Here is a 27,856-nt window from a genome sequence, read left to right as displayed (position 1 = left end):
AGCCGAGTGGTTAGAGTCCGCGGCTACAAAGCAAAGCCATGCTGAATGTGTCTGAGATCCTTTCCCGATCGGTCATCACGATAAACGAATGCGAAGATGGCAACTTTGCAAAGAAAGCTCATTGAACACTAATCTGAAAAGCAGAATTTGATTCAGTGAGTACGTGATGCCAAGAAGAAGATAATCCATTAGAAATACCTAGAAGCTAAAATGTATATTTAAATGCAATAATTCCACAGTTCCGACCGGGAAAATACTTGAGTTCCAAAATATGCTTTAATTAGAAATCAATTGAATAAAAGCAGTAGTATCTAAGCTAGGCTGTTCTCCAAACCTCTGATTTCAGTCGGCAGAGAACTTTGAACCTGAATAGCAAATCCATGAATTCTTCAAAAAAATCAAACTTGATTTCTTTAAACATTCATTCCAGTAGGTTCTGGTGGAATTCGTAGCGGAATACCTATAAAATTCAATCTAATTTTCCCCATGCCAGCTCCCGAGTGCCATTGATTCTTAAAAAACTTGAGACAAAGCGAATCGGATGAGTATTTTGCATTAGCAGTCGGTATATACCTAGTTCTTTGCGTACAGAGGCGCGTCCCCGTTTGAAACCATGGGTAGGACACACGTTGGCAAATATTTTGTGGAACTGCGAAAAATTTTAACCCTGGACCGCAAAGTGAAAGTTACTACATTTGAGGGGCTTAAACGTAAAGGGGTGTAAGGTATATTTTGGTCGGTTTTGAGTTGAGTTGAGTAGATTCTAATGCTTTCAAGCATTTCAACAATATTTTTAAGTGATTTTTCTGCTCAACAAAAAACATAGTTCCTAGATTTTTGGTCACTAACCAGGAGGAGATCAAACAATAATCAAGAAAATAAAATGAAACCCAATAGGAGCAAATAGATAAGATAACACTGCGGAACACGTTTTTGTCTCCAGCATCAAAATACCTCTATTTACTTAATTTAGGGTTGCTGAATCCATTGCCGTTTACAGAAATATCATAGCACGTCTAGTTTTTGAAATATTCGTTGTTGAAAATGCAAAAATTGACTATTTCAGCCAACTTGCATGCAAGTTTGCCAGCTTGTATGGCAATTAATTTGCTTAATTTGCCACAGAATTCAAACTTTATGTGTATAAAAATACTTATAATCAAAGTTTGTGATACTTTTGACGCGGAGAAGTTATTTTTTGATGGTTTAGAAAAGTATTGTATTTTGCCATGTAAAAGAAACGAAGAATTTTGTATGGAGACAGCAAGCATATTGAAAAAATCGGTTTAATCTAAATTTAATCATGTTGTTTCAATCAAAATACATCTAAAATGGAAGTTTAAGTCCTCTTTTGCAAGCTAGGTGGATAAGATCACAAAAAAGTTTGATAAAATATACTCTAAATTTTAGGTAAACATCAATAAAATCAATGTTTTATACAACTTTGGCGACCTGTGGCTAAAAATTGTGACGTGCTGGGAAATTTCTGAGAACGGCATCAGATTTAGCAACCCCGCATCTACTAGAGACACATAATTTGATCCTTGAGGCAGGCAAAAATGTCATTTTTGTTGCGCTGTGTAATGATTCTTCATAACATCAGAGCAGACATTTCTCTAAGATCTAGGACCTTTTTAAGTACTCCTCGTTACATTACGACGAGTGTATTTCTCATAATTTTCTCCCTGAATGTCATCAGAAATTTATTCAGATATTTACCCAAATGTTCAGGTATTACTCCGTAAATTTCTAAAGGAGTATATATAGTGATTATTTCCCAAGGAATTTCTCGATAATAGGGAAATTCTACAAAAACTTTGTTTAGGATACTTCAAGAATTCAACTTGGATTTTCCCAAAGGAGAACCACAGAAATGGAATATCTCCAAAAATTAATACAGAAAGCAACTAAATTTCTCCAAAAATCCCTTGAGAAATTTGTCGAGGAAGTCTTAGTACCTCTAATATTTTATTCGGTGATCCATTCATTGATCTCCCAGAGACATCCTGCAAGATTCCCGGTCAAAACGTCCCTTAAACTTAAGCTTCTTTTCAAACATTTTTTCCAAGCTTTTTATCAAACATCTTAGAATAAACCAATGTGAATTTCCTCGGTAACAACTAGAGTAACAACTGGAGAATCCGGTTGAAGGATTACTGAAAAAATATCTGGAGTAATTCTAGGATAGCTTTGGAAAAAAAAACAATGTAATACCTGAGGAAATTACTGGATGTAGTAGCTCTGGAGTTCTTGAGGATCTCCTTGAGCAAATTTTCCTAAGCATCCTTAAAAGAATCGTTGGAGAAATTTTTTGGAAGAATTGGTAGAGAAATCTCTAGAAGAATTTCTGGAGAGATTACTGTAGGATACCATGAAAATGTTCTTAATTAAAACACTGTGATAATTCCTCAGGAAATCTGAGACGAAAATTTCGAAGAGCCTGTTGAACTTGTAGTAGTTTCAGCACGTTTCTTTGGAACATGTACAATTTTACATCTGGATTCAATGCAAGCAGAATAAGGAAAGAAGATACTTTAGAGACTTTCAATTAAATATAGAGACTTGCATTAAAATAGAACCCAAGTCTCTAAAAAGATACTTACTATCAGTTCTGCCTTCAGGATCATTAATTGAATCAACTTTTGTTATCATTCATATTAAAAAATATAAATATCATTTATTTTTACAACCTTTTTAAATCAATTTTATTAGATGAATTTGATAGAAATAGAACAAACTGCTTTCATTTACAAGCAGTGAGGTTGTTCTAATTTCCTCATCTGTTTCTAGATAACAAATGGATGAACAACAAAAAATCGGTGGATTTGTGTAGTATTTTTTTTTTCTTTGCGCCGAAGTAACCTGGATAATTCATCGCGCAGAAACTCTATCAAATATTTCGTTAGAATTTCTTCAACAATTCTGCAAAAAAAAATCGACATTATCTTCTCTAAATATTTCTATGAATTATGCCACAAATTATCCAGAAATTGATCGAATAATTAACTCAGTTAACTCAGGACTACTTCCAGATATTTATACGGCTATTCTGAATCAGCCATGAACTTCTAGAGAGTGTGCTGTGGGAGTATTATAGGAATTGCTCTGAAAATCGTCAAGAGATTCAGCAATGCTTTGATAAATTATATCAAGAATGATTGCACGTTCAGAAATCGCTAGCACCAGCACACTCGTGTTGTATATAACACGATGCGACTGGTATTGGATCAATCCATTTCATCATCCAAAGATTCTCCAATAATCTTCTGATAAATCTCTATGGAAGTTACAGAAGTTTTTTTTTTAATTACTTTCAGGAATGTTCACGGCAATGTGTCCCAATAAATATGCAGGGTTGGTCGTATTTTTTTTTAAAACCATCAATTGGTTCATTCAAAAATGCCATACAAGATTTCTCCTTTTGTTTTTCTAATGAAAAGTTTCTTGTTGCATTTATTAAAGTTAGCTTCCAAGGATTTTCACTATAGATATTCTCAATCGTTCAGGAGCCAGAACTTTTGAGGGTCATGCACAAACTATGTCACGTTTTACCAGGCATGAGAATACCATGAAAAACCTTATCGTATCGGAATAAGTACGACGTTGATCGAATTTGTATGTTCATTGAACAGATGATGGATTCAATTCATTTTTCAAGCTTTCTGCTGATCTTATTTTTTCTTTGTTTTGTTGATTCGTGGGTAGGACAATCCTTTGACTGTCCTACCCAGGTGTTTTTTGTGCGTAGTACATGTCCTACCTGTCCTACCCACTTCCCGCGTCACTGTTTGCGTATTCCGCTAACAAATGAAATACCTCAGCAAAAAATCATTTCTCGGAGTTTTATCAAAAGCCCCAATAAAAATAACTCAACAGAAATTTATGAGGAATATTCACCTGAAAAATATTAGGAAACAGACAAAAATCTTTAACTTTTTGAACTTTTCATTTTCAGATTAACAGGATGTTTTTTAAATAACAAAAAAATATTGCGACTTTAGTGACTATTTTTTCTGAACAAAGTGCATCAATCAGCTAAGTCGATTCTAGTACACGACACTGAAGACGGCCTCACAGTTGAGGTCGAAATACGCGTATCTGTCAAAGGATACAAACTCTAGTGGAACTAAATGGTATAGTACTAAATTCGGTTTTTTCATCTACTTATCAATCAGCTGTTTAAACGGCTTCGATACCAGAAGAGGAACAAATAACTCGTAATAATGGGGTATTGGTCAATATCTTAATTTGGTATTATAATTGTATTACAAAAAAATGGTTTAAACCTGCACTCATATATCTAAATTCAACAACCAAGATAATAGCCCGAGTAAGTCTCAGTGAAGCTGATTGTTTTCAAAATATTTCCAAAACAAATTAATATATACAAAAAAAAAAAACAAATTCCAATGGTATTTAAATATTTTGCCAAACATTTATTCATTTTGTGGGGTGCCAAAAATGCAGCATGCCAAAAACGGAACCCCACTGTACTACAGTAAAACCTCCATGCATAGAACATCGACTCGATATTGACTCATGGAACCATACTAAATATGAAATCATGGTTGTTATGATGGTCCCTCGAAACAGCTTTCTAAAGGATTTCTGTTCCATGACTCGATATTTCCATGAATTGATGGTCCCTTCAATATCGACTCAAATATGACTGTAATAACTTTCAAGTGTAGTGTAAGCAATGATTGCCTTTTTAGGTTATAGAGCATAATTTATCATCCCATCGGTAATAAATCGACACGAAACATACATGTTTTGAAAAAAAAACCTATAATTTGTGAATTGCATAAGACAACGGAAATCATAGTGATCTAAGAGTTGTAGGGAAAGTGCAAAAATCCGTAGATTCCTAGATATTATTTTCAACATTTTTATCAACATTTTCTTAAGGTGGCCAACTTGTCCTACTTACCCCTACCCAACTAACATTTTGGTAACGTAATATATACACAAGTGTTTCAAATTCCTAAAATAAATACATAATGCAAAACAAGATTTTTCTTATAACACACAAAAAACAATCATTGGAATGTATCGATAAGTTCTAGATTTCCCCTAAAAGATTACGCCATTCATCATAAATTGAACCACACCACCACATGCGCCTGTATAGATGGATACTAAAAGTGCTCACTCACCTTTGCTGTTTGGGATGCGGTCGGGCAAACTCAGCAACTGACATATCGACCATATTGGGTCCTAGCAACGGTAGGCCTGCAGCCGCCAGTGGAAGTTGCCCCAGTAACGAGGGTGCCGCCGTCCCTGGAAACGGATGGGGATAAACCCGACCGGATCCTAGGTTCTCCACGGCTGAAAGCATTGGCCGTATTTTGTCAGATTGATGATACAGCGCCGAGGCTCCCGACCGACGGCCGGTCTTCGAAAACAAATCTGCGTCTGATGTTCTTTCACTGATAAATCGTTGATGTCTTCCATACAAACTCTCGTATACAGATATCGGATCGACCCGAAAAAAAAGAGAAAATTCTTCCACTTCTTTTCACTGCACGTTCAATATCACCACCATTCTCGGCGAGAGCTCGTTATGGTTTCTTCTTTTCTTCTTCTTGCTGTTGTTGGTTGTTGCTATCAGCTCTCGTCGGGCTGAACTCACTTCCATCCACATTCGAATCCATTAAAAATCAATTCTATTGACGTAATTCTATCGAAAAATCTGTTTTTTCTCTCCCTCACTTCGCAGCTTTCGCTCCTGCGGTTTGTGATTTCATACCGACGATACGAGCGCGAGATATTCACGATTCACGATCACAGTAGCCGTAGGATAGGTAGATAGGTATATACGTTGCTGTGTCGCTACACTTCAACGCTTGCTTCGACGTCTCGTGACCGGTTGTTGCACAAATGCCCAGTAAGTGCTTTTATTCTGGTCGGAATGCCGCGATTCTAAGTATACTACTCTCTGACCGAGAGATTGCAGGGTCTGCCCCGATCGTACACATACAGACTACTGTTGTTTCATCGCTCTCTGGGACCGGCTCGAACCGTTGAGGTGTCTATCGGCGCTGAAATAAACAAGAGAATGACGAGAAATACTATAAATAATACGGACATTTTTCAAATATCTAGTGTACACAACAGATTGGGATTGGGGGTGTAGTAGAAAATATTTGTTAGTGTATCTTGGCTTCTGAATGGGAACAACTGTAGTGAATGAGATCTGAATGAAAGATTAGCCATCGGAACCACACATGTTACACGGGTGCGTCATTACGGCGAGATGAACGAACAAACAAACTGCGATTGCTATACGGTCAGATTTGCATCTCAATATAGATTCAATATAATAGGCAATTTTTTAGCTACCAAGCACATATTTAGCTTTTGATCCAAATATTGAACTATAAATATAAGACATTCTGACCCCGTAGGAGTGACGGTAGTGGTTGACAAAGAGAAAATTCCATGAAAATTTTGCATTCTTCTTCCGGATATTCATTTAAGTATTTTGCAATCTTGGATATAGTATCGAAGGAATCCCATGTAAAATGTTATGGATAAATTTATGCGATATTAAACAAAATGAGCTGTGAGTTGAAACAACATTGCATATGTCCCAAACTTTATTGAACATTAAAGTTTGCTTTCTTGTCATTGTCCTTCTTGTCAATCTGTTCGAGAAGTTTTGGAAGGTAAAAGCAACTTATTTTATTTTCAATTTTATCGTAAAGTATTGAATTCCTGCTACTTCTTTGCATAACATTCAGGTTGTGCCTTTCATAGCTGGGTTGATATATTGAGTTTTGTTACATACCTAGTTAGCTGTGATTTAAATATCATTTTTCGTTATTTAAAATCGATATAAGCACCATTTCGGTAATGATTGACTTTTATTCGCGAATTTTGGTTTTTTATTTTATTTTGAACATACCTATAATTTTTCATTTGTTCTTGAAGCCTCTTCTGGTCATCAATTTTTGACAAAAAATAAAAACGGCGCTTTGGAAAAAAAAAGAATATTTTTTTTGCAGGACATATTTTATTTTCCGCATAGGGTAAATGTTCCAATAGTGGAGGTACTAAGCACGGTTCAACTTAATTTAACCGCTCAAAATTCAAGTAGCGTAATGCATGTACATATTATTGTTGTAACGGGAAGTAACGACCATTCACTTAATGAGAAAATTGATTTCATCGCAGTAACCATCGGCATGTCAGTGAAAAATAATACCTCCACTATTGGTACACTGTTCCTTTAGTTGAGGTATATTTTTAATTTGTGTTCCTATAGTTGCGGTATCCGTGGTTTTCTTACAGGATCCTCCACTATAGGAACACTTTACCGCAACTATTGGTACAAGTGAGGCGAGTTTTAGCAGTTTTGGTGGCATTTCATCAATTTTGAAGCAATTTGAAAGATGTTTTCTGCTATTTCGTGTATCAACAAGTCAATACGTTGATTGACGATGTCGGATCTGCAGGTAATTCAATGAAATCAGTGAAAATGACACTACCGCAACTATAGGAACACCCACAACTAATGGATCACTTACCCCAACTAATGAAAAAACAGGTTTGACATTCTTCTGAGACAGGTTGGTTGTAGAAAAATATAAAATGTACAATTTTTTGTATTACAAAATCAATGAGAAGCACGCATTTGTAGGTTATCAAATAATTCAACTTTTCAAACATTTTTTTAATGCAGCCCGTCTAAAAGCGGGGTTGGGTATTAGGGGGTTAACTAAATCATTTTGTACCTTACGTGAAACTTTTAATGGGAATTGACATCAACTATTTTTGTTCTCAGCGGAAGGATGTTTTGTTTTCCTATACATTTGAGATACTTCTAGGTTTTATGTAAGGAGTATTGCCAGCTACATGAAGAATTAGTCAACATCGTAACTTAGCCCTTTTTCGGATATCGGTGAATTTCTCAATAACTATATTTATCTAAGTTTTGTTATATTGTGTATTTCTTTCACTACTGGTCTGCGAAGTGCGGCGTCATAAGTGCGAAAATTCTTATAAAAGTGCGAGATTGCTTAGAATCATGTTGGTGTCTTCTGAGCACTTATTCTTTGGACTGCGATGATTAACCCCGCTGAGAACACCGACTCGATTAAATGCAATCGCGCACTTTTATTGGCGTTCCCGTACTTGTAAAAACTTTTGCGATAGTCCAGTGGTGAAAGAAATGCGAAATATTTGACCAGTGTTGTTTCGTTTGTCCGGAGCATAATACACTGAAGGTTCACGTCGTTTTTTGAAACAATGCGGTTTTTCACGGTGGAGATTCGGCTTGTATAACTTGATAATAAATCTTTGAGCTGTTTAGTAGAATACCTATAAGTAAATGAAAACCGAATTTAGTACTACCGTCGTTGGGGGTGACAATGGGTCAAAAAGTAATGTGTACGAATTATTTATTGAATAACTATCGCAATTTAACTCCAATAAACTTCAAATTTGGTGTGTATGTACTTTGATGGTACATTAACAACTGTTCAAAAAATTAAAGAAAAATATTTATTAACAGAGGCACTAGAAGTGAATGAAAAATGACCCAATCTCACCCCATAGAGGGGGTGACATTGGGTCACTGTAATTGAAATAACTTGTTTTTGATAATATGGTTGCAAAACCATTCACAGCTGAAGAATATTGATGAAATACGATGCAAACAAGATGAAAAGATATCTAAGATGTTTCACAAGTATGATAAACCCACTTAAAACAACAATTATACCAAAAAATTGAAGAGCTATGAGAAAAAATATGTAAACACAACATTTATCGTCAAGTTTACATAAATTTTCTATTTTTTTACCTCAAATTGTCTTCAAAGTCTCATCCCCATTGCCATGAAGCCTATTCAGTTTCCCCAAAGGTGTACTGAAACAGTGATTATTTTAATTCTTCGCAAATAGTTAAATTTCGGAGCGACATTCCACGATCAATACATTTCAGGCAGATGTTGACGTCATAATCACGATATTTCAGTGTTCCAACTCATTTGTACTTCCAGGAGATGTTTCTATAATATGAAAACACTGATAAATAATTAAATTAAAAGAAAAACAATCCACTTGATAAAATTTTACGATGTTGCTGCGCACGAAACACAGTTGCTGGATTGAGAAGTTGTCAAAATGCGTTGCATTGTTATTCAATGTACGGAATCCTCAAGTAGACTAGTTTGATGTTTCAAAGATGCTGTATTTAGAAAGAATAAACACATCTTAATGAAAAAGAGAACTACCGGCACCGTAAAATGTCAAAAAAGTGGACTTGCAATTTGCAAATTTTCCTGACAAATGGAAAAATGCTAAGGTTCAGTAGCGCAACCAGGATTCGGCTTTAAGGGGGGTTTTAGAAGGTGAAAGTGGAACAATTTAAATATATTTTTAGACTAACATTCATAAATGATGAAGCAACATTTGCGAACTTTAGCATCTCTCGTCCACTCTAGGCATACTTTTCCATATAAACTTATACCACTGATTAAAGGGAGTTAATAAAAAAAAAATTGCAAACTTTTTCGAAATATGCCGGATAGAACAAGCTTCGTGTTTCAAAGGATAGTTTATTCTTTTCAAAAATAAGTGAAAATTTTACTTTTCAAATAGAAAAAGTTAAAACAGACCATAGAAATTCCAATTTTCTGATATCGACCATTTTGTCTTAAATCCCAAACATGATTTATATTCTAAACAGTATATTGTAAACGATGGGTTTTCAATTAAATCTTTAAATTTCTGCACAGGATAATCCAATTATCTCTTTTCGGAATATGAGTCATATTTGAAATTTGAGATAAAACGGTGAATCTTCATCCTTCGTGATTTGTTCGAAAGTTCGTCGTTTTCTACACTAATAGTTTGAATTTGATGCACTTACATTAGCGTGATCACGTTCAATCATTTTTCACCTATTTTGTCTCCAAATACTTTTTCAAGATTTCAACGATAAGAATGATCTTCTTGTACATTAAGTTGCAATATGGAACGTTGCGATTATTGAAATCAGTTGGTCCGAGGAAAATCATCATTGTATGTTTTAAATCATTCCTAGCTTGACAAATATTTGTGATTTTAGGAACGGTATCGCTTTTCTATGAGTTTATTCTTTATCATTGAAAACTGAAGAATTGCTTCACAGAGAATTCAGCTCTGAAGGTCACAAAATTTGGCTATGACCAACTGAAAGATTGTAGAAGCTTCGGATGTTTCATCAATCAGTTCTTAATAATAATCAAATTTATCTGAACATATGTTCGAAAAACATATCGTTCAATGCCTGAAATAAAATTTCCAGTAAAAGTGAGAAAATTACGTTGCTATACTACTAATAAGAAAGCAACAACTTAGAAAAATATAAATGTTAATACAAAATACTACTCAAGTGTATGTAGATCGTAGTAATGAATTTCAAAATACTAAAATTATATATTTTTTTCTGCTCTGGGGGGGGTTTTGACCCCCAAAACCCCCCCTTGGTTGCGCCACTGCTAAGGTTGTATCAATTTTAAACCCAGACAAAAATCCTGCAGAAGCTTCTAGCTATCGTCCAATCAGTTTGCTTTCCTCCATCAGTAAACTTTTTTGAAAAGGTTATTTTGAACAGAATGATGGCCCACATCAACGAAAATTCAATTTTTGCCAATGAACAGTTCGGATTCTGCCATGGACATTCGACCACTCATCAACTTTTACGTGTAACAAATTTGATCCTTTCCAACAAATCTGAAGGCTATTCTACTGGTCTTGCTCTTCTAGGCGTAGAAAAAACATTCGACAGCGTTTGGCATTTCCAACATACATTGTTAGAATAATTCAAAGTTATCTGTCAAACCGTACACTTCAGGTTAATTATCAAAACTCCAGATCTGAAAGACTTCCTGTAAGAGCTGGTGTTCCCCAAGGCAGCATTTTGGGACCAATATTATAGAATATTTTCACAACTGACTTACCAGAGTTACCTCAGGGATGTCAAAAATCCTTGTTTGCGTCATTTTTCATACTTGTAGAAATGGAAGATTTCTCCTAATGCTTCCAAAACTCAACTAATAATATTCCCACATAAACCAAAAGCTCTTTATTTGAAACCTTCAAGTAGACATGTTGTCATGCTAGATAAGAATTTAACTTTAAAAAATCACATTGAGGGCATTCAAGCCAAATGTAGTAAATATGTAAAATGTCTCTATCCTCTTATTAATAGAAAATCAAAACTTTGTCTTAAGAACAAGCTTTTGATATTCAAACAAATTTTTAGGTTAGCTATGTTGTATGCTGTACCAATATGGACTAGCTGTTGTAATACCAGGAAAAAAGCTCTGCAGAGAATTCAAAATAAAATTTTGAAAATGATTCTAAAGCTTCTTCCCTGGAATAGTATCAATGAGTTACGTAGAATATCTAATGTTGAAACATTGGAACAAATGTCAAATAAAATAGTTAATAATTTCAGGCAAAGATCGTTACAATCTTTTATTGCCACGAATAATGCGTTATATATTTAGGTTAAGTAAATTGAAAACGTGTTTTTTTTTCTCTTTTAAGCAGGTGAAATCAACTCATCTGTAAAAAATCTGAACTGCTACGGCAAATGAAATGTAATATGTTGTTAACAAAATGTTAATAAAATCTTAAATTTGTTTTACCAAATTAAGATGATAGTATTGTCGAATAACATAGAACACCTAGATATAAGTAATGAATGTAATGTTTAAAATGATACTAAAAAATAAATTAAAAAAAAAACAAAACAAAGAACTTCAGTGAATTTTAAATAACTTTTTTTATTTTCAAAGCAATTTTGAATGTTTAAGCACCATTTTCTTTAAAACTAAAGTATTGAAGGGTTTGTAGAACATCTAATTTGACGGAAACTTCAATTTATACCGGCCAAAAGTAGTTTCGGTCCGGGCAAGAATCTTTTTGGTTAAGAACTGTATCAACTGAAAGGCAAATATTCGTTAAAATCAACCAAACGACGCAAAAAATGTATTAATTGGCGAAGAAAACACTCAGATACAAATTGTGGAAGTGTTTATCGAAAACTAAGCAAGGAAGGAGGCTCTGTTCTAGTTCTGAAACAACGATAGAAAGGAAAAAGGAGAAGGCGGAGAATTTTGGTACACGCCCAATTCTCATGAAGTGTATATATAACTGTTGTTGGGCTATGCGTTATCAACGAAGCATTATTCTTTACGATTACAATTTCACATTCCTCCCACATGATTACGCTCATATTATATGTATGTATATCACTCTTCATAAAATCAATCACCGAATCTTCGTGCCTCGTACAATGTTTCAACTCAACGTTGTTTATTCCTCCACCTTAGCCCAACGTTTATTTACTCAAGTGCAAGTATTTTTTTTCCGAAAGGAAAGCCGGTCACCCTCTGGCCTCTGCCACTTGCCATCCAGAAATTTTCTCTTGTTCAAACATTTCTTCAGAATTTTCTTCAAGGATACGTATAATGTTTCCAAGTGTTGCGGTTCAAAACAACTTCCAACGTTTTTTTTCTTCTTCTTTTTCTACACCCACTCACTAACGCACACATTCGAGTTTTGAACGCTCTACACCAACTCCGGGATTGTAGTCCGCCTTCGGCCCCGCAACGCACTCTTCCCAGCTCCTACTCCAGGACACAGCGAATTCTCTGAATGAATGTACATAACCTCTACAACCTCTATTTGGGATGTCGCTCCGTTGGCTGCCACGAAAAGCCACTTCGTTTCCACGTAACACCGCAGAATCGGCGAAGCGGGAACCGGAAATGGGAACGGGATGGGATGGGATGGGGTCGTAGTACGGACCTATCCTACTCACTGGCACATGCTGCCGGATCCGGCCACACGAAACGCGAATCAACAACAATAGCCGGCTGGATGCAGACTGAAACGAACCGGGCTGGTTGAGTTGCCGGTTGGGCCCGGCCGAAGGTGAGAGCTGTTTTCCAGAAATTCTGCGCAAACTCCGGCGCACTTGTTCGGGAATGTCCGGTGCTAGGGCGGTCGGTGGTCGGGGCAACGACGACGTTCGGCTGATCGACCGGTCGCCGGAGGTGTGCGCAGACTTTGGCCCACGAGGGTTCGAGATTCGTTAGGCTGTTATCTACATTTCGTTTACAACATATTACATATCATTTGCCGTAGCAGTTCAGTATTTTTACAGGTGAACTGAATTCACCTGCTTGTAAGAGAAAATAATCGCTTTTCAATAAACTTAACCTAACTCAACCTGAAGCATTTATCATGATAATATCACTTGAATTGAAGACACTGGGCTAGAGGTATAATAGTTTCCGATCTTAGTGTTGAGAAACTACTTTTTCGTATTCCAAATCGGGCCCCATACTCCCAACATTTTCCCCTGCCACCGCCACTGCCAGTCGGTGAAGTCAACGATTTTCCAAGACCTGGGCCGAGGCCATATGACCGGCGCGACGACAGCGGTATTTGTTGCGGCAGTGGCATTGGGTAGGGTCAAAGAAAATTCGTCCTTGAGCGCTCTGAAAAAGCCTGCTGATCCCTGGGGTGACGAAACGGCGACAGGGGGACGAATGAGGTTAATGCTGTTTACTTAATATCGGTCCTTATTCATCTGGCCGTGTTGCGGTTATGTATTCAACGGAAAAAGACTTCACTGAATGGACTTTCCCCCTAGAGTGCTTCGGTTATTGTCGATATCTTGGAAAATTATTCCATGAACATATAAACTTTTCTGCTTCTCACATTCATTGCCAATCATGTCAAGCCCACTGGGAAAGAATTCATGCATGAATATTGGAGTAGTATATGGAGTTTGATTTTCATTGACGATATGAGGAAGGATATCATATTGTTTATTCCACTGTGAATTATGTACCTATACTAAGAACGTGTAACTGCAACTGAGACTGAGAAATTTCGTTGAAATCACCCTATGGAAAATTCAAACTGAAATCTAAGGGATGGTAGCAACAAGCATGAATTTTCTTGAATCAAAATCGTTAAGATACCCAAGTAACCACAAGCATTATACCATTGCATTAATTTGGTCGAAAGTCAACATTTTTTGCATTAATAATGTTATCATGCATTTGTTCAATAACTGTCAAGCAATGATGCATTTGATTAACATTGTAAATGCTTTGTAGCATTATTTTAATATAGCATTATGCTAAGCGTTTAGAGTGAATATACAGTTATGCTGTCATACAAGATTACATAACCTCATTAAACGCACTCGAATCTGTAATAAATAAGTAAGACGATCGAGCACGTTCGCACTCGCTCATTGCGTTTTGTGGGATATGGAAGAATAATGAAATGACTTTCTTTCATCTCTAACCCCCATTTCATGATCTAAGGATATATGTATTCATTCAAAATTGTTGTATTTTATCTATGAGACTCTTTTATTCATAAGGAGTGAGAGGAAATGTCGATCAATTTCTCTACCACCCCCCACCCCCGAAATCTGTTTAATGCGCTAGGGCTTTGTTTTGTGGGTTACGTTCTGTTATTTCCTCTACGAAAAAGAATGGTGATCAAATTATTTCTATTGATGTTTCATTTGGTGAGGAAAGGAAATCAATCGCCGAAGAGAATTCTTTCTATTCGTAATAACTGGGCGAATAGTAATGTTAACACACACAGTGGCTTCGTTTATAAGGAACTTTTATCCTACCTTATTACATCAGCAGCTTTAGCACAGGACACCAACGCGCCAGGCATCCAGCACACCATCATCCTAGTTGTGGGTTCGAATCCTGATTCCAACAAAATAAAATCATTCAGATGGTAAAGAAAACCATTGGAAGGTAGCCAATGGATTCATTGTTTTGTTTATTTTTAACGCAAGCCCTAAACATACATTATTTTAAGCTAATATACATCATGAACCCTAAATATACAAACATAAATGCTTTAGTAGGGCTTGTGCATTAAAACTGCTTTACCAAGTATTGCATTAATTTGGTTGTTGTGGGGCCCTTTCCCACTTTAATTATGCTTTATAAAGCTCTTAAAGGTTATGTCACTTTAAAACAAAATCTGATAGCATGCTATAGAGCAAACATAAAGTATTCATATATAGCTTCGTGGTTACTTGGGTACTTTTCGGTAAAAAAATCGACAGGCATGTTTAATCAAAAGCATAACTGACGATGTACGTTTCGGTATCTGAAAATATCCCTAATCATCACAGAACACTATTCAAAAACAGACGTAAGTAGTTTATAGGGAAAAAATGCAAACAAACCCCCCGCAGTATCGAACAACATCCCGAAACAATTACCGATTGATGAGATCGATCATCTCTAGATGAATGGAAATGTTTGCCGTGCAAATAGACGCAATGTTCCGGGAGTAGAATGAGCTTTTCTGAGCCAATCAAGTGATGATGAGAAAACGAGCTGTTAACTGGAACGGGCGGCGTTAGAGATGAACGGAAAAAATACACAAACTGTTCCCTTCATGCTGACAGCAGAGGCAATTTAGCTTATGCGCACAGGTATCAGCAGCGTTCGTGTGCTATTTGGTCGCCACGTGCAAGCTATTTTTTTTCGTTCGCCTGGCTTCAGGTTAATCGGAAAACCATTTCCGATTGCGATTCTTGAATGTTTATAAAAAGCAACAATGTGGGATGCTCTATTGATTGGCAGAATTTGGGTTGATTTATAAGTGAGAAGCCAATAAATGGTAGCTTATTTTCTTGTGAAATTGATTACTTTTACAGTATTGTCACAAATTAGGCATTTTCCTGAATACAGGAAAACAATTACGACGGTAAGCTTCATTGACTCGTGTATCTAAAAGCTGTTTAAAAAGTTATTTGATTGCATAATATTATCTCTAAAATAAAAATAAATCGGCAGGATTTTTTGCACCTCCTGGTACAGCAAGATGCGACCAATGAGAAAAAGCCAGGCGAAAGGCATAATATACAGTCAACTTTTCCTCACTCGATATTTCGTATCTCGATAACAAGTTAGAGAACCACAGTAAAATGGTTACCACCATGTCCCTTGCAGTTGCCCAAAATTTTATGGCTCATAAGGTAATCTAGAATGCCGTGAAAAGTGTACTGTGATCTGTCAAGCTTGGGTACCTTTTGCACTACCGAGGGACCAAATGCAGTACTAGAAGTGGTACCCTATCTGAGCCCGAGTGTGACGGACCTGCTTGGACCGCAGATACAATTGTTTTATGTTCTGTAACTCGATACCTCCCTAACACGATGGTCCCTTCAATATCGAGTTATGGAGAGTTGACTGTATTTTAACTGGGGATTCATTATCTTTATTTCATTCTACGAACGGAATTGATCTGTAATAATAATTTTATTTGAAACTGCAAAACTAAGTAAATTCAAGTTACCGTAATCTGGGGTAACATTGATCGAAATGACCCCCTTGTAAAACGCACGAATCAACATTTGTCGATGGAACATTCTTAATTCATAATTGGTGCTTCTATTACTTATATTGAAGAACTGTTAAAAATTAAGGTTTCTGAGAAAATTTAGTTTTGCTCATGCGTAGATTTGTGAACGTTTAGAAACAATTTCTGATATGAACTCTGAAAATGATAGAAGCAAGAATATCGTGGTTTCCACTAGGAATGGCATCGACAAAAACTATTCCACTGTCAAAATTTTCAGTATTTTCAATTCATCGAAATTGACGAATTAGTATGAAGAATGTACAACTTTCTTCGGAAATTGCTTACCTTTAGGCGTATTCCGTAGTAACAGCATTTTCAATGCTACCGGTTATTGTTCGCATGGGTGATCAATGTTATCCCATATCAACAGAATTTAAAAATCGCATAGAACATTTTGTTCATCGTGCTCAAAACCTTTAGAAGCAAAATACAGAATATAGTCACGAGCGATAACAGCAAAAAGTTTTTTAAATATATAAAACTGGCAAAATTTTCATTTTGAATGAAAATTCAAACAAATGTTCAAAAACTAATCAATGTTACCCGGATGGCTTTTGGATATTTCGTCGAATGACATTTAGTCGAATGACGTTTGGTCGAAAGTACATTTGCTCAAAGGGCCATTTGGTCGAAAGCTTATTTTTAAAATGGTTTATTGAAAGGTCATTTGATAAAACTGATTATTGTTTACTAAATTTTGCAAAGTTTGTAAAATAACGTATTCTTTTGAATAACCTGAATTATTGAGCGTTGTTGAATAAAAAAAAACAACTTATTTTTGCTTGTGATTTGAAGTTATACCAAATCTAGGATTTGGATTATTGTTCAAAGGATTTTTTTAGAAGTTTCTTGTACATTGACTGAAATATTCATTCACTAGAGCTAAAGTGAATTTATTATTCTTTTAAAATATAAATGCTAAACAAGTTATTTCATTTTTCAACGATGTGAACATGATGATCTTTTGATTTTATTATTCTTTTGAAATGTCATCATTATTCGTAATGAAGTATTGATTTTTTTTTATCAAAATTTTCATCTGATGGAAGCATTCCGGGAAAGTGCTCGAGATATCTCTTTGAATTCCAGGTCTTGCAGCTTACGGTCAAGGGAAAAATTTGTTCAGATTTATAACGGCGGTTTACGGTGAAGTGAATGTTGAGTATTGGTAACTCTACTTATGACCAATAAATTTATTGTGATTTCCAGCTTCCTAATGCAAATATATGGATTTACTGACAGTGTTGATGACCTCGGGTGAATAACAGATTTTGCGGAAGAAGTTTTAAAAAATAAATAATTAAACAAGAAAATTGTGCTTATTCTATGTATCAGGTGAGGGAATACGAGCATGAAACGTCAAAACCCAGAAGGATGATTAACACGTTGAGAGAGTAGGGTCTTTTAAATAAAATAACAAAATTTTGCCTACCGCATATAGATTTTTAGTAAAATGTCTGATGCTTTTTTCAATTATTCGATCACTCTGTGCATTAGTGACAAAATGCTACTCTCGACGATAATATTACTCAACGTAAGGTTTTGTTTCCAGATTCGATCATATGTCCTTTCCACAAAATGTCGGTTCGACCAAATGTCATGCTCTCTGTTGCAATTAAACCTTTTCGACCAAATGTCCATTCGACCAAATGTACATTCAACCAAACGTCGTTCGACTAAATGTCATTCGACTAAAGGTCTTTCGACCAAATGTCACCCCGGATTACGGTAAACAAGTAAAGATTGAACTCGGAAAAAATGCGACACTTTGTTTTGGGTGTAATTTTCAATCGCGTGGGTAAAAATAAATGATATTTAAGGTAATACTAGTTTAGAGTGTTGTGTTTTTGTATGCAAAACTCTCGTGATCTGTCACTAATCGGGCTGAGCTTCGTGCTGTCAAATAACATAGAACAAAAGAAAAACAGAGCTACCAACATTGACAAATTGCGTCTTATGTCAGAAAATGACGTTTGCCTTCGTTTTAGGTGGGCTATAGCCCAACTAACGGGAGCCCAATAAAAACGTAGCCTACTTAAAAATAGTGCAACGAACGAAATTCGACTGTAGGAATAGCACGGAGAAAAAACACACTAGTTTGAAACAACCAAAATGTTTGTTGAATTTCAAACTGACGATTTTGTTATTTTTAATCTGAAATTTGTTGTTCCAAACTCATTGTTTTGTTTGAAACTAATTTGTTTATTAGGTTGTTTCAACATAACATCTTTGTGTTCTTGTAATGTGAATAATTGTTGTTTCAAACTAAGTTGTTGTTGTTTCATTTTACTAAAATTTAGGTTATTTGTTTCTCTGTTTAATTATAGGCATCAATATAGAATAAAGGGTTGGTTCGACTAAAACAGTACATTGAATCAAACTAAGATTTTATTTGAGTTAGAAACAACCAAAATTTTAGTTTGTGCAAACCAACTTCATGTGTTGTTTCTGCGAAAGCAAGATTAGTCAGCTCAAATGTATAATAAGTAACTGCAGTTTATTCTTTATGAAAAGCATTTCAAGTTAAGTTGCGTGTGAAGGTAATTTATGTTATAAATTATTCTATATATCGTTTATTCAATACTTTTATTTGTTTTTTTCAAGATACTATGACAACGAACAAGAAATGCTGCTGCTGACGCCTTATTTTTCTTTCGAATTGCTCACCAGAGAGGTAAGACAGATTTTCTCATATTTCTTGGATGTGCAAATAAAAGAAATGTTAATATAATTACAGACTGGAGAAAGTGACTAACCATGACGCTGTTTAGTATTTTTTGGAGGAAAATGGCGTGCAGCTTTTCGTTCGATATGAAGAGCCTGGTGTTTCAATTATTTCAATAATTTATCTTAGAATACATGTATTGCAAAAACCTAAATAAATAATACCCCATGTGAGATTTTTGTTTTCATCAATATTAGTAATAAAAACATATAAAACCGATCTGCACCTCATCCCAAACAAAAAAAAAAGTTGAATCAACCAGCAAATTTGTTTATTTCTAATCTAATCTAATCTAAGCGCTTGCACAGCCAATATTGAAAAGCATCCTGGAAATACTGGAATTTCTTCTAGTATTTTCTTGTCAGCATTAATATTTGCAGCATATCAGTGATATGATACAAATACTAAAATGGCCAGGCCCACTGTGCAGACTTGGTTTGGAAGATAACTCAAAAGTCCATGGCGATCAGATTATCCACTTATGAATAATATGATAGACGTAGAATTTTGAATCTTATTAAGGAAGAAACGGGGACAACCGTACCAACCGTCTCATTTCAGGGGGAAAGTTTAAATCGTTGGGAGTGGCGTTGCTAAGAAATTAAATGCACGCTCCATTGTTGTTGGTGTTCTTTTTCCAGGGATGGGACACAGGTATTTCTTCCTTATGTCCTGGCTTGGAAGCCTAGGCTAAAGCGCCGTTACTCGCTCTCTGCAACGAGAAGAAAACATTCAGGTTAAACACCCCCCCCCCCTTTATTAACTTTATAAACGTTCAAACCATAATAATATTCGCAAATCGTAGATTAAATTACGGTGATTGGTACAACCTCATTATTAATTGTGACAATATCAACTGCTCGATGTTTAGTCAGACCGGATCAAATTTTAATTACAAAAAAGTCCAACAAATGAACGAAACAGCTTATATAGTCAGATTTGCCACGTGCAAACCACACCAATGAAACCTTTTGAATAATAGGAGTATATATATGAAAGATCTCACCAAATTAGAAATGGCAGTATTCGACTCAGCAACCAGGACCTCAAGGACCTCGAGGGACCAATCGACTTGAAAAATCCGGTTAATCACTTCCAGATTAACAGTCATTGTCAGTTGTAGATACAGCTTTATAACTCCTAATTTTCAATAACCTCACGCACTAGCTGTTAATTCATGATGGTTTTGAACTATGTGATCAATTGCACTTCCGACCAACTCGCGGCACTAACAAACAACTTACGACATACAAATTTCATTTCTACATGCACTCCGCACTTTTCGTAAAATACAAATGGATGGATCATTAACTCGCACTAATCGAAACAAAGAATTAAATTTTATATAACTCTACACTTGAATCAGCCGTTTAGAAAGTTTACTCGGAGCGATCAAAACGCGACAGAAAATTCGAAACACCTCAACCAGCAAATTTGTTTATTTAAATAGATTCTTGTTTAAACCAAACCACTGTTGTTAGTTTGAAACAACCTAAATTTTTGGTTGTTTCAACAAATGTCAAACGAAACAACAAATGGTTTGGTTGTTTCAAACGGTGCATTTTGTTGATTTAAAGCAAAATTTTGTTTGTGAATATTTCAAACTAAAGTTTTGTTTGAAATAAACTAGTAATTGGTTGTACCTACTAATTATTTTTCTCCGTGAGGTACTACATTAAAGTTTTATGTTAATATTCCCAATGCTTGCTGAGATATTTCAGATTATGGTTTGGTCAACCCCGACAACAGTACCTGTAAACTTTGACAGGCACTGGCGCCGTTGTTTTCAGTTCTTTCAAAGGAGAGGAAACCAGTTTCTTAGCAAGTGGTGACTTGCAGTCGTCGGCACCAACCAGAGTACGCACAGTTGCGCATGGCCGGACAAAACCTCAAAAATTCATGTTCTCAAAATCTCTTGTTAATATTTTCAATAGAGTTCTATACTATTTCTACACTATTGAGTGACAATTTCTCAAAATTTGAGATTGTTCTGTTCAGTTTTAGATTTTTGGCAGCATCATAAGTGTGGGAAAGTCAGCAAAATTGGTCTGCTTAAAATTGACCGAGCAAATTTCAAACAGCTTTATTTTAATGAAATCAACACCGATTTAAGCTCAATAGGCTTCATTTGAATGCGATGTCTTATGCCTTTGATTTGACTATAATTACATAATTTTTAACATATTAAGTTGTTATATATTGCAAAAAATGGTTTTTATAATCTTTCTTTAAAATTCAGGTATATTTTCAATACGTCGCTCGTTTTATGTGAAGTATTTCGGGAAAATGAGTAACTCACTATGAAGTAACTAAGCATCTATACTTTCAAACGCGAAATAGCTTTTCTTGCCCCTCTTTGCCCCCAGAGGTGAAAATTCCATTTTCATTTTTCATTATAATTTATCTATTTCATCATTTAAATCTGTATAATGCGTCATAACCCGTTTAAAACTTTACTGAAATTACTAAAAAGAAATGAAATTTGTATCTCTAGTTCTGATTTATGCACAAATTTCTGCATTACAACCATTTTTTTTTGCAATACTAGCCTTTTTATTCGATTGGATGCAAAAACTTACTTTGGACAAATTTCACTAAAATATCAAATTTCTAAGTTGACAATTATTTCCAACGGAATTATATCAGGTATCCAAGAAAGTTATTAGATTGCCATTATCAAGCGATTTGGGACTTATTTCAGGGTTTGTCTGACCTTTTTATCAAAGCCCGCCACTGATAGAAGGTGTGTCTTTCTTTTTCTTTTTCGTAATTTCTTCCACTAACGACAAAAGTCATGCGTGTTGTTTGAATGCGGACGGATAGTGTGAATAAGGAGCGGATGAAAGGGATAATGTTGCGGCGCTCATTTTAAATCCACACCCTGCGGCGGCAGTAACGCGCAGACAATATTACGCGCATTTCAAACGCGACTCTGAAATTCAAGTAATCCGATATTCGCGTTTCGTGGATTTTTCTTGCAGAGCACAATTATCAATGACGTCACGCTGCAACTTCTTGGTTGGTTGGTTGGTTCTTGGTTGGATTCGCACCTGATGCAAGTTCATAGCCATGACATGGCAACTTTTATAGTCGAAATGCTGCCAAATTGAGGTCGAGTGCAAACAATATTCGATGAAATAAATGAAAACGAAATTACTTAACGCTAAAATGTACAATTTTCGACCGCTTCCCCCTCCGCAACGGTCTTTGTATGAAAAAAAAATATTGTGTATGAGCCTACTCCCCCTACTCCTAGAGCGTTACGTGATTTGTGGACGGCGCCTTAGTATACACAAATTTAGTGGCATTCTGTATTCAATTTGACTCTCTGCTAGTCTATTAATAATTGCAACGCTGTTCTCAGTGTAGTCTGTATTTTTCTGCATTAGCCCTTTCAACGAGTAGAACAATATAAGAGTCGTTTAAGTTCAGGCATTGTCAACAACCTCGAAAAGTTATTGACTGATGCGCTGGATATAATACACCGCGCGGCCTTTGTAAAGTATCCAAAAAAGCGCATTTGATCAAAATTCCACGCGGCGAATGGTCTAGGAGAGTAACAATTGAGTTTGATGAAACACCGCAATGTTATCTCCCATAAGAATGAAGTAAAAAGGGAGCAAAACCGCGTTGTCCTTTTGAGCAAATGCGCTAATACCAATACATAACCTAGTTTTTGCATAGTTTTGGATTGCCGAAGAGAACATTTTAGTTGCCGACAATAGTAATTGCATTGCCGATAAAAGAACAAGTGCCTCGTGACTTAGGTGAGAAGAAATAGATGATTTAGAGAACAAAATAGTGTTTTGTGTATAATATCCAATGAATAAAGAGTGCTCAAGTGTAGTTCAGGCGTTTCCTGCTAATTGTTGTGCTTTATTGTTATTTATAATTGCCTTCTTAGAAGTTCAGCTGCTTAGACTTCCGAGAATACGTAAGTTCCCCTACATTTTGTGACACATTTGTAACACCGTTTGTTTTATTTTTGACATTGCATTTGTAAGTTTGTTGGTAATAACGTCCGAACTTATGAACAGTAACATAATTTACAATAATTTTGTTATTTTGTAACATGCCTGAAACACATTCTGCGTTAATTTTGTTATAATTATAACATCATTGGTTATATTTGGGACATTTCGTGATGGATATCTGACAAGGTTCTCGGACTATGCAGCCAATTAGCAAGTTTTCAAAAATGTTTACAGCATCATCTATAAGCTCTATTGCTGGATTCCTAAGAACATCTTCAGACAATTTGTTGGCAGTAAGATCTTCCCGGATTCTCTGCAACAATCGGAATCCTCCTAAGAAAATTATCTATGTTGAAAAAAAAAACATTTTTAAAATTATAGTAAATCTTCAAGCTGCTTAAAGGAATACCTTTAAGTAAATGAAAAACCGAATTTAGTACTATACCATTTCATTCTACTAAAGTTTGTATACTTTGACAGATACGCGTATTTCGACCTCATCTGTAAGGCCTTTGTTGCGTACTAGACTCGACTTCACACCAACCTTCACGTTTGGGGTCCGCGAGATATTCGAAGAACTTGAAAGAAGTTCTGCAGCTCCAAAAAGGTTGGGAACCACTGTGATAGATTAATCAAAAGACCAACAGAAGCTACTTTAAGAAGACATAGCAAATCAATATGTAATACGTCGCTTGGATTAAAATATGTATAAAAATAAATTATGTGAAGCATGAACTAAAATAACATTGGATTTGTAGAAAAAAGTGCACTAAAATATTGAAATGGCTTTCGGATAGCCGTTTAGACTTGTGATTTGCTAAAATTTTCACGTGTGGACACTAGGGCGGTTCAAAATTCAAAAAAGTTCAAAAGTCCTATCTTCCTTATTTTTCCTTACCATACTTACGATAAAAAAGTGTTCTGTGAAATATTCAGCTTTTTCGGTGGAGATTAAAATGTGGCCCAAATACAATATCTTATATGGAAATTACTATGGAGAAATTTTGAAAAATGTTTGAAACTCGTTGATACTGTAATGTAAGTACATACTTATTATTCCATAGAGAAAACTCATTATTCAAACCGTAATAAAGAAAGTTGCTGAAGAAACAAAACCTTTTTGAGTTAGATTTGTTTGAGATATACTCCTGTGCAAAAGTGTGGGTTCAGCCCCGAAAAAACATACAATAGTGTTTTGCCCACATCTCTGTGATTCCACGTCCAATTGAAACTCTCTAGGGCGCATTCGAAAGGCAATGAGTTATTCTTACTTTGTAGGTATTTTTCGAAGCACATTTTTCAAATTTTATATACCAATTGTGTTAAAGTTGTGACATCAAAAAACACTGAAAAACATGGCTGATTTCCTCAGTATTGCATCGACCAAATTTTAAATCAATGTGTCATCAGAAACGTATTATTACTTTCTTCGAAAATCACTCACAAAACATTGGCGGAAAAATCTTAAAACTATTAAAAACTAATAAAGCATTGATTTCAGTAACCGTGCAAATGTTTGGGTTCACCTGCTTCGCTGTTCACTGGAATTTTAGCAACAAGTGATCGTTCTTTGGAAATCGGATTCGGGGTGACGGGTTATTCCACGAATCGCTGTTCCGGTAAACGACTTTTCGAGAAAATTAACACAATGGTGTAGGTTCATTACACGTGGGCACTTAGCGCGGGATAAATCATGTATCAAATTCCGGTAAGCTTTGCAAGTGTAATTGACTTTCCAGGAAACTGTCGTTTCTAAAATTTGCATGCCGCTATTGTGCATTTCTGTGAACGGCGCAAAACATTTTTGTTCCAAATCATCGCTTAACATTTTTGCTGGGACTTGGCTTGTTGCATTATAATAGTTTTCGTACGAGCATGTTCACAGTTATTATCTGAAGGTCATACCGTCAGACGAGGCTCCGTTTGTCACTATTTCAAAATTCATAAACTTTGAGGATTTCGAACTATTAGAATTATGGATAGATTTCGATAATTCTTGCATTATTTAAGTTTTGCATGTACGTAGAAAAGATCGCAGCAAGCCGTGCTAGCGGGCGGTCGCTTTTTAAGTTTTCTGTCACGCTTTATTTAATTATGGGAATCGAATCCACCGTGTTTAGATTAGTGGCTCGCCTTTCCTATTGAGTTATCTGAGGACTCCATAGAACACATACAATCTGAAAAAAAATCAAGGTACATTATTGAATTAAAATCGATCTTCCATAAATGTGCTCCGAGATAAGAATAAGAATTCCCAGTAACATAAATTACGCAGCCTCTTTCTCGAACTGAATTGTAAGTAATATGTTACCCAGCACAAAAAGCCCAATCAAATCACTAGTAGCTGCAACAAAGAATGCTAGTGCCACGCAGAACGATATTCCTCCTTATCCAGGCCACCTCAGCAACACCCACATGGACCCCCTCGAAGATCGTTCCCTGGTATAGCTAGAGACCACTAACTGGCATCATCCTTCCGATGCCTTGGAGCATGGAGCCACCTGGGCCATCATACCGGCATTTGAGAGTGCCTGCTGCGTGTTTCAGTAGCAACCGAGTTGGCAAGCAGACCTGATCAGCTGAAACTGTCAGAATTATAACTTGGTGGGTTATATCGTTGCTGCCATGTTTTGTAACAACAATTGTTATAAATAAGTTGAAAACAACTGAAATTTGGCGCTACAGTGTCAAGTTTTTTTTTTGTCAGTGTTCTTATGAGCACTTCCACAGTTATTAACTGAAAGCTTTCTTTGTCATTGTTGCCATTTTCCGTATCTATATATCGTGTGGCAAGTACGATGATACTCTATGCCCAGGGAAGTCTAGAAAATTTCCATTACGAAAAGATCCTGGACCGACCGGGAATCGAACCCAGACACCTTCAGCATGGCTTTGCTTTGTAGCCACAGATTCTAACCACTAGGCTAAGGAAGGCTCTTATAATGATGTCATAATGATGAACGAAGCTAATATTCTGTTTCAGTTATTTCAAGATTGTGACAAGATTTGTTATAACTTCTCGTAACATGATGTCTTATAAAATGAATTGTAACACATTAAGGTATAATCTTGTGATAAGATAGTTATATCACACTATGATATTTTAATGATATGATCCGCTAGTCGGGGAGCCAGGCAGCAGTTGCCCGTGTCTAGGGGTGATGGATATAAATAGGACTCTCAGCTCAAATTGAGAAAAACAGGCATTCGGTAGCAGTGCGTGGGCTTATCGTGCTTCTCCTCGTTCGTTCGCTTGGGGAAAACTCTAGACGGAATGTCTTGTGCTTCAGTGGCGCAGCCTATACAGAAGTGATGGAAAAATGATTCTGGTGAGTTGATAGCCTAACACAAAGGAGCTTTACCGGTGTTTTCAACGGGGCAGGATGGGACAACAGTGGCGCGGACCGGCTGCTGCTAGGCTTTCAATATAGATTGTTGTTAGTACAATGTGCATAATGCCGGAACGTTCAGTAAGAGGATGCTCTGGCATGTTATCGATGTCATAGGGGTAGCTACATTTACTCTCAAAGGGGCTTTGTAAATATTGTTAGACATCGTTAATTCAGAAACAACATTGTATACATTGAAGCCTATCATTGTGAGAGCGGGGAAAAAAGTAAAAACAAATGATCTTGCTGGTCATTCCATAGATTTGACTAATATATATGGAAATATTATAAGTTGAGTTTTGGAAGCATTAGGAGAATTCTTCCATTTTTGCAAGTATGAAGAACATATATCCAAACTTTTTTGCAATCGACTACAGATGACACGCCGGCTTTGTCATTTTGCGGAGAGGTGCAAACAAGGTATTTGACATCCCTGAGGTAACTCTGGTAAGTCAGATGTGAAAATATTACCTTGAGAAATACCAGCTCTTACAGGAAATTTTTAAGACTTGAAGTTCTAATAATTAATCTGAAATTTACGGTTTGACAGATAACTTTGGATTATTATAACAATGTAAGTTAGAAAATTAAAGTCTTTTAATTTTGCAATCCAGCCTTCATGCCAAACACTGTCGAATGCTTTTTCTATGTCTAGAGGGACAAGACAAGTAGAATAGCTTTCAGATTTGTTGGAACGAATCAAATTTGTTAAACGTAAAAGTTGGTGAGTGGTCGAATGTCCATGGCGGAATCCAAACTGTTCATTGGCAAAAAATAAATTTTCGTTGATGTGGACCATCATTCTGTTCAACATAACCTTTTCAAAACGACGTTTGGACGATAGCTAGAAGCTTCTGTAGGATTTATGTCTGGTTTTAAAATTGGTACTAGGAAAATATGCTAATCGAAAACATTTGTTAAATATATCAACTAAGAATGATATGATACTTTTTGGAAGTTTCTTGATGAGGATGTAGAAAATTCCATCATCGCCAGGAGCTTTCATATTTTTGAATTTTTTTTAATAATGGTTCTCACTTCTTCCAAATCAGTCTCCCAGGCATTTTCGAAAACGTTCTCTTGATTGAGAATATTTTCGAAGTCCTGAGTAACTTGATTTGCAATTGAACTAGTAAGTCCTAAATTAAAATTGTGCGCGCTTTCAAACTGCATAGCAAGTTTTTGAGTTTTTTTGCAATTAGTTAGTAATAATTGTTTTCCTCTTTCAATGCCGGTATTGGCTTCTGAGGTTTTTTTCAAAATTTTAGATAATTTCCAAAAAAGCTCAGAGCTAGGGTTCAATTCAGAAATCTTATTTTCAAAATTTTTGTTTCTTAATTGTGCAAAACG

The 27,856-nt window shown here is 35.8% G+C and overlaps 1 protein-coding gene and 1 long non-coding RNA gene across 7 annotated transcripts in view; one reads left to right on the top strand and one right to left on the bottom strand.

Annotated features, from left to right (window-relative positions):
• LOC5580105 (ataxin-1) overlaps positions 1–27,856 on the bottom strand; it is a 126,768-nt gene that overhangs the window by 15,757 nt on the left and 83,155 nt on the right. For 5 of the 6 annotated variants that reach the window (XM_021848737.1, XM_021848757.1, XM_021848729.1 and 2 more), the window contains one exon: positions 5,157–6,041. In XM_021848737.1, coding sequence (XP_021704429.1) covers positions 5,157–5,338 — 182 coding nt within the window. In that variant the 5' untranslated portion in view covers positions 5,339–6,041. Of the gene's footprint in view, positions 1–5,156; positions 6,042–12,819; positions 12,901–27,856 lie in introns of those variants that run through there. The other variant, XM_001654994.3, reaches the window with a different exon arrangement.
• Positions 19,002–19,316, top strand: LOC110677692. The gene is made up of 2 exons (XR_002501135.1): positions 19,002–19,092; positions 19,156–19,316. It is a non-coding gene; the product is annotated as an uncharacterized LOC110677692 (long non-coding RNA).

The sequence above is a fragment of the Aedes aegypti genome, chromosome 1 (genome assembly GCF_002204515.2).
Source record: "Aedes aegypti strain LVP_AGWG chromosome 1, AaegL5.0 Primary Assembly, whole genome shotgun sequence".
Classification (NCBI taxonomy): Eukaryota; Metazoa; Arthropoda; class Insecta; order Diptera; family Culicidae; genus Aedes; species Aedes aegypti.
This window is presented reverse-complemented; position numbering and strand designations above follow the sequence as displayed.